Source organism: Xiphophorus maculatus, chromosome 19 (genome assembly GCF_002775205.1).
Source record: "Xiphophorus maculatus strain JP 163 A chromosome 19, X_maculatus-5.0-male, whole genome shotgun sequence".
Taxonomy (NCBI): domain Eukaryota; kingdom Metazoa; phylum Chordata; class Actinopteri; order Cyprinodontiformes; family Poeciliidae; genus Xiphophorus; species Xiphophorus maculatus.
The window spans coordinates 2,925,774-2,945,968 of NC_036461.1; the positions used below are offsets into that span (position 1 = coordinate 2,925,774).

General features: G+C 39.1%; 1 protein-coding gene across 1 annotated transcript; it reads left to right on the forward strand.

The window, feature by feature from the left end:
* Positions 1 to 3,928: 3,928 nt before the first annotated feature.
* LOC102230012 (zinc finger protein 292) lies at positions 3,929 to 19,420 on the forward strand. The gene is made up of 8 exons (XM_014469609.2): positions 3,929 to 4,167; positions 7,713 to 7,867; positions 8,687 to 8,765; positions 9,912 to 10,047; positions 10,139 to 10,341; positions 11,523 to 11,659; positions 12,166 to 12,307; positions 12,950 to 19,420. Exons 1-8 carry the CDS (start codon positions 4,018 to 4,020, stop codon positions 18,995 to 18,997), a joined length of 7,050 nt encoding a protein of 2,349 aa, XP_014325095.1. The 5' UTR covers positions 3,929 to 4,017; the 3' UTR covers positions 18,998 to 19,420.
* The last annotated feature ends 775 nt before the right edge of the window (positions 19,421 to 20,195 follow it).

Genomic DNA, 20,195 nt, shown 5'->3' on the forward strand with positions numbered 1-20,195 from the left:
CATGAAGGTCTGGTGTCTTATTTATTTTATAAACTGCTCTATGTGATGTGAAACTTCAGGGCAAGTGATGTGATTGCAAACTTTATGTTCAAAAGAAATTATTTTATAGGACCTGAAATGACTTATATAAACAACTAATAGCATTTTATGTAAATACAGAGGTTTATTTTTTTTTTTTGATCAAAAATCATCATATTTTCTTAGTATTTTTTAAAATAAATTATTCTGGGGTTCTTCTTACAACTAATTCAGTTTGGTGTACTAAAAATAAAGATTTAAAGTGAAAATGTTGCCAGAAAACCCGAATCTTTAATAAAGAAATAATTTTATTTCCAAACTTTCACATCTTATTAATAGAAAAAATTTATTTATTAAGTGTTAATAATTTTTCTGCTTTGGTTGGGAATTTTGTCTCTGCTGAACAGGGCTGGATTTACAAGGATGTGGGTCACGGGGCCAGAGCCCTATCTACTAAAAAATACTATTTTACTCATGTAAATTACTTGAATATGTAGTTCCATACATTAGCAGGTATAAATTGATGCATGGTAGCTAACTCCACATTGTTCCAAAAGAAATCGACTATAACTTTATAATTTTCAAATACTTGAATATTGTTCATAATCATAAAAAATTTAAAAATATTAATACAACTCATAATTTGGGCCTATGAGTTTTATATAAAGTACAATATTTGTAAAACATCCATTAATCACAAAAAAAGAGAAAAGACAAGAAAAAGTGTGAAGAGGAGGTATAAGCAATTTATGCAACTTAGTAGTGCCCCCTGCTGGGCTGGAGGCTGTAGCTGCATAGAAATGATTTGGTTTTTTTGCCAGAGATAAAAGTGAGCTCCTCCAATTGCTAAAATATGATACTACTCCATTTTTGTTTACTTTTTGTGAACAACAAAGTTGTGCCCGTCTTTTTTGTGTTGTGTCCTTTAGTGGTTTTTGGTGCAGCGCCCCCCCTAGGTAAGGAGGGGAACAGGTTTTTCAATTAGTTTGGATTGTTTCATTCGTAAAAGCGTACCACAGAAGCTGAAAATGTAACAAATGTCGCAATTTTTATCCCCAATAAAACCAAGTTTCCTTAACTATCAGGTGGGAAAGCCAAGGTTAGTTAACTAAAACTAACAATATAATAAAAACAAAAAGTGAGAAAACATTTTTGTTAACTGAAATAAACTAAATAATTAATTAGGAAAAACTATAGCTAACTGTTACTATATTTTGAATTTATAATACTCATTAAAACATACTGGAGGTATATGTAATATCCTTTGTTTTTGTGTTTATTAATCTATTTATTAGCTGTTCGAACTGATGTGAAATTTCTTTTTCCCTTACACAAGCACTTCATGTCCGCTATCGGCAAATTACGCTAGTCCGCAAAATGGCGACAGCAAAAATTGGAAGAAAACACCAGTCAGTTGGATGTTCAACAATAACTGAATCATTTTTTCTTCTGTTGAGTATTTATTCATCAATCGATACATAGATAATGACAATATTCATATAATTTGGGCCTAGCTGGATGCCCCAGCTGGGGGGTTCCCCCAAAAAAGTTACTCAAATAAATGTAATGAGTAAATGTAACTAGCAGAGTTGAGTAGTAACTAGTTATATTTACTCAATTACATTTATTGACTAACTTTTTGGGAAAAAACTTTTTTTTTCGGTATAATATATATATTCGTATATATACAGTACAGACCAAAAGTTTGGACACACCTTTTAATTCAATGAGTTTCCTTTATTTTCATGACTATTGACATTGTAGATTCACACTGAAGGCATCAAAACTATGAATAACACATGTGGAAATATGCACTAAACAAAAGAGTGTAAAACAACTGAAAATAGCCCTTATATTCTAGTTTCTTCAAAGTAGCAACCTTTTGCTGTGATTACTGCTTTGCACACACTCTGCATTTTCTTGATGAGCTTCAAGAGGTCGTCACCTGAAATGGTTTTCACTTCATAGGTCAACCTGCCCTGTCAGGTTAATAAGTGGGATTTCTTACCTTTTAAAAAAGTCATGAAAATAAAGAAAACCCATTGAATTAGAAGGTGTGTCCAAACTTTTGGTCTGTACTGTATAGATATACACTGCCTGGCCAAAAAAAAGTTGCCACCAAAAAATGGTCACACTCTCTAACATTTTGTTGGACCGCCTTTAGCTTTGATTACAGCCCGCATTCGCTGTGGCATTGTTTCAATAAGCTTCTGCAGTGTCACAAGATTTATTTCCATCCAGTGTTACATTAATCTTTCACCAAGATCTTGTATTGATGATGGGAGAGTCTGACCACTGCGCAAAGCCTTCTCCAGCACATCCCAAAGATTCTCAATGGGGTTAAGGTCTGGACTCTGTGGTGGCCAATCCATGTGTGAAAAAGATGTCTCATGCTCCCTGAACCACTCTTTCACAATGTGAGCCCGATGAATCCTGGCATTGTCATCTTGGAATATGCCCGTTCCATTTGGGAAGACAAAATCCATTGATGGAATAACCTGGTCATTCAGTATATTCAGGTAGTCAGCTGACCTAATTCTTTGGGCACACAATGTTGCTGAACCTAGACCTGACCAACTGCAGCAACCCCAGATCATAGCACTGCCCCCACAGGTTTGTACAGTAGGCACTAGGCATGATGGGTGCATCACTTCACCTGCCTCTCTTCTTACCCTGATGCGCCCATCACTCTGGAACAGGGTAAATCTGGACTCATCAGACCACATGACCCTCTTCCATTCCTCCAGAGTCCAATCTTTATGCTCCCTAGCAAACTGAAGCCTTTTTTTCTGGTTAGCCTTACTGATTAGAGGTTTTCTTACGGCTACACAGCTGTTCAATCCCAACCCCTTGAGTTCCCTTCGCATTGTGCGTGTGGAAATGCTTTTGCGTTCACAATTAAACATACTCCTGAGTTCTGCTGTTGTTTTTCTTCGGTTTGATTTGACCAAACGTTTAAGTAATCGCCGATCACGATCATTCAGGATTTTTTCCGACCACATTTCTTCCTGGAAGACGATGGTTCCCCACCATCCTTCCAGTTTTTAATGATGCGTTGGACAGTTCTTAACCCAATTCTAGTAGTTTCTGCAATCTCCTTAGATGTTTTCTCTGCTTGATGCATGCCAATGATTTGACCCTTCTTAAACAGACTAACGTCTTTTCCACGACCACAGGATGTGTCTTTTGCCATGGTTGTTTAAGAAATGAGGAGTTACTCATTGCATCAGCTGGGGTTAAATAACTTGTTGCCAGCTGAAAGATAATCGCCTATGCAGAACTTATCCAATAGGAGGCTTGTACCTATTTGCTTAGTTAAATCCAGGTGGCGACTTTTTTTTTGGCCAGGCAGTGTATATATACTGTATATTGTATATACAGTATATAGATAGATAACAGTATTTTTACTTTTACTTGAGTAATTTGTCTGTGAAGTGTCATACAACTGTTACCTGAGTAAAATTTCTGGATTCTCTACCCACTGTATAAGTAACTTGTTTTAACCAAAAACAATCACCACAAACCTGCAGTTTCTGTTTTTGTTTCACAAGTTTTATTTTGAAAGAAACTGATTTCGAAAAGTGTATATCTTGCCTGATTTTGTTATTTTTGTTAAAATACCAAAATTTCTACTTAACTTTATAATTTTGTCCACCTGATTATGTAATTTTGAAATATTAAATTTTGATCAGTTACTCAGTACTTTTTTAGTCTTACTTACTTCTACTTGGGTAATCTTCCCACCTCTGGTTGATATTGAGAAACCCCGAATGAAAATCTGCTTCGGGCCCCCAAAAAAGGCTTGGACCGCCCCTGTTTCGGGGCCTGTTTTCTCCTTTGACCCGCCTTTGGGTGGACGTGTTCTTGACATGAGGGGTCTTCTTTTTTAGGAGGAGCCCTCCCTCTGTGAGCTCTCCCTTCCCCCTTCCTGCGTGCGCGTGCGTGTGCAGGGTCTGGCAGCGTAACATCTGTGCGTACGCGGTCGTGATTGTTGTGAAGATGGCGGAGGGGGAGACAGAAAAGGAATATGATACACGGAAAGCCACCGAGGAGCTCCGCGATCGCTTCCAGGCTCTGACCGCGGCTTTAAAGGAGAGTCCACAGCCTCCGCCGGAAGCCTCCCTTCACTTCTGCCAGGACTTCTGCCAGGTTAGCCCGCTATCCCGCTGCTCATCCCGGCCAGCCTGCAGCCCCTCTGGCTTCCTGGCCGAGGATGCGCGTCTACGTTTGCTACAACAATGTAGCTAAAGCAGCTAGCATCCAAGCTAGTCGGCTGCATTTCTAGATGTAGCAGGAGGGGAGGAAGAGGGGGGAGAAAAAAATGCTAATTTCCCGTTTTCAAACTGATGAACGTTTCTGAAGTGAAGTTATTTGCAAACATGGCTGTGAAGTGGATTGGAGGTCGCTGCAGAGTGTGCCAACTGTGCAAATATAGCTCGTATTTTCCAGGCCAGATCGCCCTCAGCAGATGAATGTTGCTAGCTGGTATGCAGGCAGAGACCCCTGTCCTGTGCAGTGGTCATGCTGTGCAAAAAAAAAGAAAAGAAAACGGGATAGCTGCGTTAGCGGCTGTGAATGCATTGATGTGCACTAAAATAAACGCTATAAAACAACTACAAATCTTCCTTTGTGGGATTTTAGAGCGTTTTAAAATGGGGTTACTTTCTGAGGGTTCTTCATTGATCGCTGTGATTTTTTTTCTTCCTGAATAGGATGCTAGCCCGGGCCTTTTTCCTCTAATTAATCCGGCTAATTACATAAGCGCATATGTTAATTGCGGTGTTATAGCTGCTCCATCAACGCGCTTTAGGTCTGAAATGAAGCGATCCTGCTTCATCTGCATCAGAGCCGCTGATTTAGAGGGAAAAGTGTGTCAGTGGTCACTGACTCCATTACATCCTACTCATTAATTAGCCTCCAGCTAGCTAAATAAAACCTCCATGTGTCTCCATGTTGCACAAGTGACAGCCATCCTCACATTTTAGTCATTAATTTTACTTTTTTAGTTGTTTCCTAATAATAAAAATCTGCTTTATTTTTGGTTTTAGTGGAGTGTTAGAGGTTATGATAGCGTCATAGTGCTGCTCTGCTACATGTTAGTTACACTCCCAAAGCAAAAATTTAAATTTGATCATGTTTTCCAGTTGATACCGATTTTTCTTCAGTATCAGAAGGAAAACAGTTCAGTTTTAGGATATGTAATAAAACTATATTCTATAGTTTTAGGATATCTCTATCCTAAAACTATAGGATAGAAATAACTTTTATTGTCCCTCAGTGAGGAGTGACAGTAAGTTTTTAGATTCACACAAAAATAAAAATATAAACACCAGGAATGCAACAATCCACTTTTTCACTTCTGATATCTGAGTTTTACTGTCGACCAACAAGAAACCAGGCCTGAATTGACTTAAAACGTTTATTTTTGTTAAAACAGAGACATAAATGTATTGAATTACAAATTTATGTGATAACTGCACCAGCACAGCTCACTTAAGTACATCAACAGCTTCATAAACTTGGTGAAACATCTAAAAACAACAAAACTTCAATTTGTTCAGTCAGTGCAATTAGGAGTAGAACAACTAATGTAAAATAAAAAATAATAAAGAAGCTAAAAGTGACAAAAATAAACTGCAACAAACCTTTCAAATGTTTCAGAAAGAAGCATTTGAAGGAATTAAAAAAAAAATTTTATACCCCTCCAGGGGGTCTTTTTGTGGGTTTTAGTGTCCCTTAAATGACAGCAGGCTGACAGGAAAGGGGCGAAGAAAGTCTGGTCCAGGAGCCGAACCCGCGATGTCCGAGGACTCAAGGCCTCCCAGTATGGGTCGCGCTGTCCCCTACGCCACCGCGGCACACCCTGGAATTTTAAATTTAATGTAAAATAAATAATCAGAATTATCCTGAGCAGGTTTGCCCTTATGGATTAGGAACGTTTTCACTCAATCTAGCATTTTTTCATCAATACCAATATTTATATTGGATCAGTGCATCGCTCATAAAAACTGAAAATAAGAATAACATAATGTATAGAAAGGACACATTTACAACATAAGAAAATACTCTGCAGTTATTAGAAATGGTAGAGATGCAAATATTTAACCTGCAGAAACATTTTTTCTATTCAGACGATCTCGATATTCAGTTTAAATTACGTGACAGACAAGAATAAAATACAGTGTAAATAAATAAAACATTTATTTAAGTCATACTGCATCAATTTCCACCAGTTTATATTTAAATTAAAATATGTTTCTGCATAAAATTCTGTAACTTTTGGTTAGCTCAGGTTGGTTTTCGGTTAAATAATAAAATGTCAAAGAATTATTCAAAATATGATTTAAGTAGACTAAAATTGATTTGTGCGCATTTTGAACCAATTCAGGATTCCCAGGTTTAGAAATTGCGATTCTCCTTTGAATAAATTTTTTTTCTGCACCTCTAAAAAACACAGAGTACTCCGATACAAAAAGAAAGAAAAAAACAAGTGCAGCGGCGTGAAATACACTTAAAAACTAATGTGCATAAAAAAACTGATTATTTAGAAAACGTATATAAAAAATTGTGCAAATAGAATGTTTGAAATCAGAAAAAGAGGTCAAATAGTAAAAGTATGTAAATAATGACAGTTGTGTAAAACAGGAAGAAAAGAAAATGAAATAAATATAGAACTGCGTCCATTATGTGTCATAGCAACAGCCTTAAACTTTATCTGATTTTTATTAAACTGAAAAAGTACAAAGAATAAAAAAGTGAACCTTTATTTGTTCCTCAGTTTTATTACTGCTTAATAATAAGCACTAATTATAAGAAAAAATATAAATAAATAGTTTGTTTGATTCCTATGAACAGAATTGTATTAATCTCTGTTAAACTGCTATAACTCACCTTTTTATATTCATATTTGTGTAAATATTCTGCAACTATGACTTTAGTGACATGTTTACAGACTGTAAATAATAGAAGCTTTGAATTTTTAAGATTTATTTGCAGCATTTGACCCGTTAATCACCAAGTAATAAACATTCCTATTTATGCGTCTTAGCATATAAAAAGTACATTTTTTGTTGATTATAGACTGAACATAATTTTACTAGTTTAGTTTTGATGCATTTAATGAATAGAAAAAATTCTGATGGGTTAAATCCTATAAAAGTTTCAGAAAAATGCTAAAATATTTGTTTTAACTTGTCTTGGTTCTGCTAAATGAGGTTCAGTTTAATGAAAATATTAAAAGTAGATCTGTAGATCATCATCCACCAGATTTCCCTTGAGCAGTACGTTTATTTAATGGATCAAAGCTGAGATTTCCCATTGTTTTTGGTTCATAAACGCACCAACCAACAGCATGGACTTTAATGCGTATTTATTAATACATAAATACGAATGTTTTAAAAAGCTGATATTTGTTCTCTGTCATCTGAGAATAGCTTAATCTACTATTCAAAATTATATATATATACATATATATATATATATATATATATATATATATATATATATATATATATATATATATATATATATATATATATACACATATATATACTTCACATTATTTTTCAAGTTGAAGTATCAAAGATTCAGTAGTAAATCCATATTTCTTGTAGTTTTTCTGGTATTTCTTTACATTTTGTGCATATTTTCTGCCGGTTCTGATGCCAGTGTGTGGCTTGTTTTTTGATTCCCAGGTTCTGGTGGAACATGCCGGGCGCTGGAAAACCGATGAAGACCCGCTGCCTTTGCTGGAGGTTTACACCGTGGCCATCCTCAGCTTCGCTAAGGCTGCTTCCTGTCTCTCCTCCGATTGTGAAAACGTGCCACTCCTACTTGAAAAGTTAGCGTTGTGAGTAAAAAAACATAAAACTTGAGCGAATAAACGCTCTCCTGTTGGATTTCACTGATGTAACTGTGAAATAGCACTCATTTATTTCAACACTTTGTGTTCTTGCTTTTAGAACTAAGAAATTTCCTTTTTTTTTCTAGAAAATTTCTTAGATTTATATTAATATTTCAGATTTTATTGTAGCAGATTTGAGACTTTTGGAGCTCTGAAATTTTCACAGATTAATCTAAAAACTTTTCAGTATTTTGTGTTTTTTATTTATTTTTTTTATTTATGGAGCTCAGAAATGTTCTTGTTTTTTCTAGAAAATTTCACAAAACAAATTCTGAGTTTTTGACTTGCAAGTTTTTGACTTTTGGAGCTCAGAAATTTGCTAGTTTTCTCTAGAAGATTTTGATGATTAATCTCAAAATTTCAGATTTCTTTCTTGCTAATTTTCAGCCTTTGGTACTCAGAAATGTTCTGGGTTTTTTTCTAGAAAAGTTTACAGATTCATTTCCAAATTTCTTGGGGTTTTTTCTAGCAAACCTTTGGAACTCTGGGTTTTTCTTGCTATTTCTAGGACTTTTTAACTTTTTAAAATTATACTCATGTTGTAGTAGTTTACACCTCTAGTTAGAAGTCACACAGATTTAGACTCTTTCTGATATTTCTTTGTTTTTTTTGTTTTTAACGACGATTTTTCTTCCCTTCATCGTCTTTTTCCCCTACAGATCAGCACACAGATTTCACAGTTGTCTTCGGATGTGTTTTTGTTGAATGTGTGCACATCCTTGACCTAAATGTGGCTTTACCAAACGACTTGTGTTGGATTCACAGGAGCTGCGCGGAGCTGCTGCTTTCGGTGCCCCAGCATGTCCCTGGTGCCTTATGGGAGGAGTTCCAGTCCTCCGTGAAGGTCAGCATCCCGCAGGCCATCACTGGCGCAATCATAACAAGTCGCTTAATTAGGAAAATACAGCTTATAAAAGCTGGTTCACATCAGTAAAATAATAACCCACATGTCAGATTCTGGAATTTTCCGCTGAGCCACTCCTTGTTGCTAGGCAACGGTAAAAACCGCTGATCATGTGACCAGACAGTTGGAAGGAAGGCAGAATTTCTTGGAGTTGGTAAAGTTGTTGGACTTTTATCTGCTCAAAACGTTTTTTCACTCCTTAAAGTGAATTTGTACTTTTACTTGAGTAATTTCATTATGAAGTATCACTGCTTCACCCGCTGAATGATAAAAGTTTTGAATTGAAAGAAACTTATTTGGAAAAAGATTCTCTCAGTTTTTTCTGTAAATTTTTAGCTTTTGGGATCAGAAATTTCCTTATTTTTTTCTAGAATATTTCTCAGATTTTTCTCAAACTTCCTGAGTTATTTGTAGCAATTTTTTAAAACTTTTTGAGTTCAGGAATTTCATTGTTTTGTCGAGAACATGTCTCAGACTTTTTTTCTTCTTGCAACTGTAAAAACTTCGGTGCTCAGAAACGTAATTGTTTTTCTAGAAAATTATTTCAGATATTTTTTCTAGTAAATTTTACAGACTACACAGCTTCTACCTGATTTTATTTTTTAACTTGTATAAATTATTGTCCTTTTCGTTCTTAAAATACCAAAATTTCCACGTAACTCTATATTTCGAGCTGTTTGGTGATGTAATTTTTAAACATTAAATGATTGATAATTTGATCAGTTACTCAGTACTTTTTACTTTTTACCAAATACCTTTTACTTTTACTTGAGTAAAAATATGTCGAAGTAGTACTACTCTTACTTGAGTATAATTTTCGGGTACTTTACCCACCTCTGTAAATAAAATATGCATGATTTGGAAAATGTGACTTATTTACTTGGTAACTTGAGTCATAAAATCATTTTTTTTGGACATGTTTACACTCATATTGAATGAAGGGAAGCACAATGTCCTGATTTATATGTGGGTTACATAAGTTAGCAGCTAAGCTAATGTTGCCTTGATATGAAAAATGGCTCATTTTACCTCCTCTCTGAAGGTTTAGTTGTGAATTTTTTGCTCTTTTTTGGTGTTTTGCTGCAGTTGGCACACAGCCTTTTGCAGGAAAGCGGGAGCACCCAGCTCCGTCTGCTCTCAGTTCTGGCTCAGCAGGACGGCGTCTGGGCCAACGCCACGCTAAGCAGCATCCTGTCCAATCAAATTCCTCGGACTGAACAAGGTTAGCGCTCCATCATGATGAACTGTGCTGCTGTAATCCCATGGAATAACTTGGAATAACTGTTCGCTAAGTGTCTTTTTTTGTGTCTTAGTGCACGAATATCTCGAATCGGAAGGTCCGGCACTTCTCAACATGCGAATCAAGCACCTTATCAAAGCGGACAGCACCGACAAAGCAGCTGTACTAGCAAAAATCTGCTCAGAGTACCCAGGGCATGAAGGAAAAGGCAACTTCAAGCAGACCTACTTGGTTTGCATCTGCATGACGAAAAGTCAGGAGCAGCTGATGGAAGAGGTAAGAAAAAATCCTGTTAAAACAATCAATCCTTTCCAGAAGTTTCCACCTTAATAATTCAACTGAAAACAAGTAGAGCTTCAGCTACACTGTAAAACAAAACATCCTGTTTAATAAAAGATTTCCAATGAACTTAACGTAATTCTCATAAACTTGTTGAGAAACAAGTAGTGTGAATATTTGGATAAAAAATGCTTGAAAACTTAATCTGTTTAAGTTGAGTTCACGCAAAAAAAAGTTAAGTATTTGATTGGCCAACAAGGTATCCCACGATGCATTGTGAAAACTGCCAGCAACTAATTAAATCACTTTTTTATTGTCACAAAAATTAGTTTTAAGATGTTTAAGGCAAAGAGGTCATCAAGACTGAGCCACTTTCAGAGCAGTGCAGCTCTTATTAGCTTTTTAAAAAATAAATATTTACATTTTCATACATTAAACTCCACCATGTTTGTTTTGCTGAAAAAAGTGAGCAAACTTTCACTGCTTTCTAAATGTTCTGTCAAAGTTAGAGCAGAAACGTGGACAGAAACTATAAAAAGTAGTTTTGTTTTTATACAAGTAGCTTCTAGCTAAAAAATATCTTTTGTTGTTTAAGTAATTACAACATGTTCATATTTATAGGTTAACTTAAGTTACGCTTACTAAATTGCACAAGTTAATTTAATGAAAACTAAAATATTTTGAGGTGAGTTTAAATAAATTAAGCTAATTGGCTTTTAGAATAGAATTGAGTTATTTGTACAATTATATCATTAAAATTATGTCAAAATGATCAAGTTGTGTAAACTTAAGATGTACAGCTTGCAGATACTAACAGGTCTAAGTTTTGAAAACTTGATTTTGTGAGGCAACAAGTTCTCCTACATTTTTGAAGTTAACTATTTTTATAGCGTAACAATTATTTTAGTAATCGATTATTCTGACAATTAATCAGATTTGGCACATGCTATAGATTTTTGGAAGGAATTTTCCCTTATTAAGTAATTTTTTGCATAAATTAATCAAAAGTAGTTGAAGGTTAAAGTTTTGATGCATTAAATGAATAGAAAAACACGTCTAGATTTTACTTTATCTGACCTGAGCCGATCATTGCTGCTTCTTTTATCTTTCTTTAATTTTTAGAGGAACAGGACTCAGAATAGCTCTGTATCCTGTGTTTTTTTTAATGTCTTTTATAGATTTCGTCGATAGACTGCAAAGATGCTCTTGAAATGATCTGCAACCTGGAGTCGGAGGGCGATGAGAAAGCGGCTCTGTGTTTGTGTACGGCCTTTCTGAAGCGACAGCTCCTTCAGGAAGACGTTTACTGTGCCTGGTGAGTCCCAAACCCAAACCGCACCTCATCTCTTCCTACAAAAACCTCTGGGGCAATTATCACAATTCTTTATTAAAATCTGTGCATTTGGACTATCTTACTATTATAACTGAGAAAATGAGTGATGAACATTTTCAATATATTTTGATTATATAAAGAAATCAAACCAGATTTGATTTCTTTCAGATGACACAGAGGCTGCTATTGTTTGGTTAACATTTAAATTAAGTTTTTAGCTGCCATCAGAAACAAAAATCAGTAACATGAAGACGAGTTAATGGCCCTGAAGCAGTTTGGCTCATGTCACCATTTTGATGATTAATAATAATAAAAGCAGAGCTGAAGACTGTGGCCTACGGCTCCACATAGCCGGCAAAGCCTGTAATCCTACTGTATTGTAGACGCCCTGTGTTAAATGTAAACAAAGTCCTTAGTTTAATTTGTCCTAATGCTTTTCTTTGTTTATTTTCAGAATCTCATGTAGCCTTATTCTCTTTCTCTTTCAGGGAACTCACGTTGTTCTGGAGTAAACTGCTTATGCGGTTGGAGGCGTCTGCCGATTCATTCCTCAGCCACAGCAAGGCGATGGCACTGCAGTGCGGAAACGTCTGCCACATTCTGTTTCTCATCAAAGTTATCCAAAATGAGGTAAAAAAAAATACTGCATGTGCAGAACTTAATATTTTTACTTCATTGTCATACGACTTTATTTTGTTCTGGTAATATTATGATTTGTTATATTATTACCACGTTAATCTGGTAATATTATGACTATGATTCTTTAATCTTGTACTATTATACATTTATTCTGGTAATATTATGATCTGTAATATTTTAGGACTTTAATCTGGTAACGTTATGACTTTATTTTCATAATGACAAGTTTATTTTTGGTAATATTATGACTTTATTGTGTTGCTATTATGACTTTATTGTCATATTACTTTGACTATGTTGTATGGCGTTAGTCTAGTAATAAACAAAAATTATTTTAGCTTTACCCTAATAATCTGTCAAATAATTGATCTAAATTCAAAGTGCAAATAAATAGAAGCTATAAAACACTCCTGTCGAACAAGATGGCCGCCTCTGGCATGCTGACATTCTGTTCGTCTTGTAGCATCACTGAGGCGGTTCCCAAAAACGGGGACGAACCACTCAGGATCTGCAAATAGTTAAAGCCATGCCTCGGAGAAGGGGTTTTACTGACCTAGACCTGCAATATGTGTGCAAATGTTAAAATGTTGCCTCAGGTCTTGCATTTATCATATGTTCTGGTTTTTTTCCCAGGTTGGAGAGGTGGGGCTTCCAGTGTGCGTAGAAATGTGTATTCAAGCTCTTAAAATGACCTCCAGTGATCACAAAGAAAGCAAGTCTACCATCTGTAAGACCATTTCCTGCCTCCTGCCAACTGATCTAGAGGTCAAACGAGCATGCCAGCTGACCGAGTTCCTCCTGCAGCCGACCGTTGACTCGTATTACGCCGTGGAGTCGTTGTACAACGAACCCGACCAGAAGCCGGAGGAGGACGGGAGTCTGCCGGTGCCGAACTCTTTGCGTTGCGAGTTGCTGCTGGCCTTGAAGACACAATGGCCTTTTGATCCGGAGTTCTGGGATTGGAAGACACTGAAGCGCAACTGCTTGGCCCTGATGGGCGAGGAGGCGGCCATTGTCTCTTCCATTGACACGCTCAATGACACGGATGAACAGGAGATGGAAAGCGCACTTGGCAAACTTCCCGAATACAAGGATTTGGAGGACTTCTTGCTCACCACTACAAATGAACTCAATGAGATTACAGATGAAAAAGAAAAGAACAGAGAGGCTAAAAAACTTCGGGAGCAAGGGTTCGTGTCCGCACGCTTCCGAAACTGGCGGGCCTACATGCAGTATTGTGTTCTGTGTGACAAGGAGTTCTTGGGCCACAGGATCGTCCGTCATGCCCAGAAACATTTCAAAGACGGAGTGTATCTCTGCCCGATCTGTGCTGACAGTTTTGAAAGCAGGGAGGTGTTAGAACCCCATGTAGCATCACATGTAAAGCAATCGTGCAAAGAGAGACTGGCAGCGATGAAAGCTGCGCGGAAGGTAACCAAACCACCTCAGTCGCCAAAAAGTCCGACAAAAATGATGAAAGTTGCAGCCAAGGCGAGCTTGAGTCCCGTTAAAATCACCCCTCAAGTTGGGAACATTTCCGCAGCTCCTCTTAAGATAGAGCAACCAACGTCTGACCCTCAGATCAGTCAAGACTGTTACTGTCCTGTTACAAACTGCACAAAGGCTTTCAAGTTTTTCCGCAACCTGATGGCTCACGTCAGATCCCACAAGGATGACGAGGAGGCCATGAGGTTCTTAGAGATCCAGAAGCAGAAGGTGGTATGCCAGTACTGCAGGAGGCAGTTCGTCAATGTCAGACACCTTAATGATCACCTGCAGATGCACTGTGGCACCAGACCGTACATATGCATTCAGCTGGACTGCAAGGCCAACTTCAACTCCAACTCTGAGCTCCTTATGCACAGAAAAACACACCCCGAATTTAAAGCCCAGTGCATGTTCCCGAACTGTGGCCAAGTTTTCAGTGAGGCCTACTTGTTGTATGATCATGAGGCTCAGCATTACCTCACCTACACCTGCCAAACTGATAACTGTGGCAAGATCTTCTACTCTCAGTCTGAATTTCTGTCTCACCAGGAGCATCATAGACCAAATGATGCTGTAAACAGTTTTGTTGTAATTAATCAAAATCCTGTATCTGCAATGCCTGGTCCTCCACCTGAGAGCACCCTGATGAAGGAAGATGCATGCCCTGCTGAGTTTGGTTTTGAAAGGAACAACAGAGAGGCGTTCATGAACGACGTCTCAAAGGCAAATGCATCGCCATGCAGATCACTGGAGGCTGCTAAAGTGAAACACTCAATTGAAAACATGCTGAATTCAATGGCCGGTCATGGGATAAAAGAACCGGGGAAATGCTACACTCCACTAACTAACCCAGCTCCAGCACCTGCCAATGCAAACCTACCACCAGCGCAGCATAATGTGACCAGGCAAGGAGATAATCCTCCGGCATATCCTGTTCCCGTAGCAGCTCCACAGGAACACCAGCATAAGGAGGTGCACTGCAACGAATTCCCAAAAATGGTCCCACAAATCATGTCTCCAAATCAAATCAAGACCGAGATTCCTGCCTCCATGCAGGGGTATCCCTCCTGTACCCCCGCCGTTCCTGCAGGAAACGAGGAGAACCTGCACTGCTGCCCGAGCAATGACTGTTCCCGGGCATATAGCACAAACAAGAGTCTGTCCAGGCACGTTAAGAAGCAGCATCCTGAAATATTTGAAGACTGGAAATTGGCAAAGAAATATAACAAAGTTGCTAAAATCACAGCCAAGAAGGGGAGCAAGCGATCCAACGCACCAGCGATACTATGCAACAAACCAGTGGTGCAGCAGATGGATTATCCAATGGGATGCTCAGCCTCGCCCTCTCAGTGTTACCCTGGATCAGTTGAGCCCGTACCCATTACTCCGATGGCTAACCCCTCATTGTACCCCAACTGGGGGGGACACAACAATCCCAACACAGTGATACAGTCAGACATTTCGCAGTCATGGTCTCCTCCTGTGAATAACCCCTACCCTGATAACTTCAATATGAGTGAGTACTCGTCCCGGAGCTACCCCCCCTGGCAAGCAGACCCCTACCACAACCCCTTGCCTCACTCTTCGGACCGAGAGCCTTCAATGGCAGCTATACACTCCTCCTCTATGTCCCCCGCCCCTTCAGAATCAACTCTGATGTCTCAGTACGTCTCCAGTTCACTCATGCTTGACAATGGTGGACACATGCATAATGGAGGACACCAATATGGGCTGATGCATGCTGATAGTACCGGAGACCATCCAGATGCGAGAAAAAGTGGACACTTGGATAACGGGAACAGCCTCTCGACCATCGACAGCCTTCCTGATGGAAGCTACCACACTCCGTACGCGCAGAGCGAAAACTCCTGCCTCACGCAGTGCTCTTCCATTGACGTTCCCATGAAATGCGCGACCCCTGAGGCACAGGTTGCTTTAAAGGACTGTGGCGAAGTCAGCAAAACAGAGACAACATCAAACCCTGGTTACGAACAGATGGACAACTCCGCTGATGGCGTTGTCAGTCCTCCCAGCACCACTCACAACATTTTCCCTTATGATGAGGAGTGCCCTGATGCTGACTGCCAGCCTAACCCTTCAGATGAGAAGGGCGGTGACATCGACACAATAAAAGCGAAACGCAGCCGGCTGAGCAAGCGTACCAAGTGGCCTGCAATCATCAAGGATGGGAAAGTTATATGCAGAAGGTGCTTCAGAGAGTTCACAAGCACCAAATCTCTCGGTGGTCATCTCTCAAAGCGCTCACAGTGCAGACCTCTGGATGAAATTGACCTTACAGCAGACCTCCCTACGTCGTTCCTGGATTTCCTCAACGACCCTCATGTACCCGATACGAACGGCTCAGTGTACAACGTGCCAAACGGGGATTTCTCAGACGGATCTTGCAACCTCACCACCCTGATTTCACCTGCAATGTTAAAGCAGGAGCCTCAGAGTACAAACATAATGGATGATTCAAACTCCTTCCCGGTTTGCTCGGCAAACCAGCAGGACAAACCGGCAGAGACAGCTAATCACACACCTCCTGGACCTTATCGGGAGGATAACCTGATGGAAATGTCCAGCGCCTTTCAGAGAATGGACCTGATTGAGGCGGCGCAGGAGAAAATGCGTAACGCTTTAGCCTTAGAACAGAAGGAAAAAACCTCTGAAATAGAGAAAAGTAAAAGTAAAGTACAAAATAAAAGTGATGATAAACCCATTGAAAAGGTACCTAAACCTTTTAAATGTGACCAGGATGACTGTGAGTTCTCTTTCATGACGAAGGAAGCCTTATTCAAACACTTGAGTAAAATGCATGATTTTTCTACTGAGATGATCGAAGAACTCAAAAGAATCCCATCCAAACTGTCTCCATATCCTTGCCAGATCTGCCCAAAAACATTCACAAGAACAACAGGCTTGAGAATCCACTATGAAAAGGTTCACAGGCTGTCGAAGGCGGAAATGCAGAAGTTAAAAATCAGCGCTCGTAATCGGCGTGCCTTCAGACTTAACAAAGATGGCCCGTTGAACAGTCAACCAAACAGTGAACGCAACACCAATCCGCCTGCAGCGTCTGTGCCTGTTATGCCTATTTTAAAACAAGAACCAATCGACATTGCCATAGCACCTCAAGCAGATAATGCAAATCCTACAGAAGTTACTCAAATCGCTCCAGCAGATGCAGCAAAACAGCTCTCGAGGCCTGAGATATCGACTGTTACACGACTCCCATCACCTCAAACTTATCTGACTCAAAGGCCGCTTGGGGAGGGGGCACCACCAGCACCTAAATTAACTCCAGAGCATCCTAAAGTGGCTATCATACACAGGAGTCCCAAAAAGAAAGTAAATTCCAGTGTGAACGAGAAACTGAGTCCTGTAACCAAAACAAATGGGCAACAAGATAAACCTGACGTGTGTCAGAATATGATAAGAGAACCAAAGTCCTCCTCTGCGTCTGCCTGCCCGTCCCCAGAGAAGCCGAGCAGCTCCAAAAGCACACCAACAAAGGAGGAAAGGAAGGAGAAGCTTCCAAAAAGGTTGAGCCTCAAGTTGTGTGAGACGGACAACGCCTTCAGTCCGTATAGACCATACAGGTGTGTCCATGAAGGATGCACCGCAGCGTTCACCATCCAGCAGAATCTAATTCTCCACTACAGAGCCATGCATCAGGCGTCGCTTCCTCCCCTCAAAGCCGAGCCAGAGGCTGAGAAAATGGTTCTGGAGGTTGAACCGGAGATCATCCCCAGCATTGGAAAAGATGATGAAGTCAGATGTCAGGTGAGGAACTGCTCCAGGGTGTTCATGGGAATCACAAGGTTGGTGCAACACTACCTCCTGCTTCACAAGTTCACCTGCGACAAAGCCACTGCCATGATGGCCAGCATGAGCTTGGGGACCTTCAACTGCGATCGGCCTGAGTGTGCCCTGCCCTTCGATTCTGTGGAGAAGTACATCGAGCACATCAAGAACTTCCACAAGGAGATCGCCATTTCTGAGAGAGGCTCGGTCGATCCGACGTTCCGGTGCGAGTATGACGGATGCGACCGCGTGTACACTACAAAATCCAATCTCCTCCGTCACCTGATCAAAAAGCATGACTATGTCTATGATCCCAAAGCAACCGATGGGAGACGGACTAAATCGATTGGACTCTTTCCGGGAATTAACAATGGGAAAGAAAACGTGGAAAACAAAATTAAAGTGAAGAAGAAGAACACTAAAAAGAAAGATGGGAAGGCCATTGAACACTGGACCAGTTTTGGTAAGCCTACACTAAAATCCCACGAAGAGGCGTCTGCGATGTGCACCAAGAAGTCTGCCCTGCAGTACCCATGCATGATCATAGGATGCGACACGGTGGAGAGGGCTGAGAGAAGTATATTTAAGCATTATGCAACTCACGGCCTCACGGAGAGGTACATCGAAGATCAGAGGAGTCAGTTCATTTTCTGCAAAAAGTATTCACGCTCCAGATATAAAGATACAAACAAGTCAGAAGGTGCATCAAGTTCCTCTGAGACGGAGCCGGACGAAGGGGAAAAGCTTTGTGAGCAATTGTTTGGTGAGCAGAATCCTGAGGAGCAAAATCCTGAGGAGAAATTAACCCAAGATGAAGCCAAGGTGTTCGCTGACGATACTGTAGAATCCCAAGCTTCCAATGTGACAGAAGGAGGTGCTAAAAGAGGGCGTCCCAGAAAACCTCCACATCCCACACCAGCTTGTCCACAAAGGATGCAAACCCTTAGAAACCGCCTGATGGTTACCAGCTCAACAGAGAACTCAAATCCTGGGACACCGACCCCCCAGGAGCAACGGGACGACGGCGCTCCTCCGGGTACCTTCAAGCCTTTAGGGCTAGAGGACTCATTCCTCACATTTTTGGAGACTTCTGAGACAACGAACGCTTCTAAGCGGAAACTAAACGAGAAAGCCAACGTGGAGGTGCCACCCAAGCGAAAACAAATTCACAAACAAAAAGCTGCGTCCAGGAGCAAAAAGACTAATGAACTGAGAAACCGCAGCAGGGTTGTAGACTTCAGAAATCCACTAAATCTTAAATCTGTGAGTAATGTAAAAATTGTTATGGATAAAACATTTTCAGACGGCGCAGATTCTGTGCTTAAGCAGTTACAACATATGAAGCCAATGGTTATTATTAAGAGGTGGCTTTATAGCGGATCATAGCCCAGTGTTTTGTTTGTAACTCAAAATTACTCAGGATCTGAGATGTTATGCTGCAGAATGGTTTGTTTCACAAAGCATCAGATTTTCAACTGTTAACAGTCATTACCACAGGTGACAATGAAATGGCCTATTTTATACTTCATTAAATAATGTCTCGGATGATTTTAAGTATGTATGTTAGTTATAATAACCAGGTATTCTATAGGGCATAGATTTTAGAATCATGTTTGTATTTATGCTTAGTATTGGAGATGTTTTTTTTTCTTTTGCTAAATGGACACTTTTAAAGAAAACTATGTTTTTAATATATCCCTATGGGATTTCAAGTTCTGTTTGTATTTATTTCATCCTTTTTCAACACTAGTAGACCTATCTGTAATATTTACATGTCTTCCACAAAGTGTTCAATAAAATGTTACTGGTTCTTTTTGTAAAGTTCTGTCTGGAAATCTGAAATTTTTTCTTCTTATTTCAATACACTGGTTAGCAAGAGTCTTTTCAATCTACAAGCACAAGAAAATGGCTAAGTTATTATTGCAATTTAATTTCAAGAGGTTTGCAAAATAGTAATGTCTTGACTCTTTAAGAGTCATTCTCAAAGTAAAATGGGTATGATGTACCCAAATGCTGTAGTAAAATTACCCACTGTAGTAATCCAGGCATGCGAAATATGATTAATTTGTAACAGTAATACAAAAGTAAATAATTTAGGAAAATAAATTTAGAAACTGGAAATAATGAAGAACAAATAAAGAACAACCCAACGGAAAAGTAAAAGGGAACATTAAACAAGGATGTTAACACTGTTGTAAATTGTTAGTAATGAAATTGAAAAAAATCATGATTCAATTTAAATTATCCAAAACCATTCAAACTATTATGACTTTATTGTTTGTATTACATTTATGGGCAAAATGATTGTTTAACTTCACCTATTGTATAATTTCTGTTTCTTGCAATGGTGACAATGTCATGATTGCCAGCATATTAGATAGACTTGGCAGCACAAGGCTGTTTTAGATCAAATTATTAGGCTTAATTAATAGTTAGAGATGGGGGAAAAAACAAAAGGAAAAACAAATTGATTCTAAAATGGAAATTATATAAATAATAGAATAGAGATATGCCTTATTGTACCAGAACTGGGAGATCCAGGTGACCCTGACAAAAATAATATATATTCAAACTCGGGTAGAAA

Coding starts and splice junctions, on each gene's coding strand:
- LOC102230012 (XM_014469609.2), top strand. CDS start 4,018: ATGGCGGAGGGGGAGACAGAAAAGGAATATGATACACGGAAAGCCACC. Junction 7,868..8,686: donor CTACTTGAAAAGTTAGCGTT/GTGAGTAAAAAA, acceptor TTGGATTCACAG/GAGCTGCGCGGAGCTGCTGC. Junction 12,308..12,949: donor TCAAAGTTATCCAAAATGAG/GTAAAAAAAAAT, acceptor TTTTTTTCCCAG/GTTGGAGAGGTGGGGCTTCC.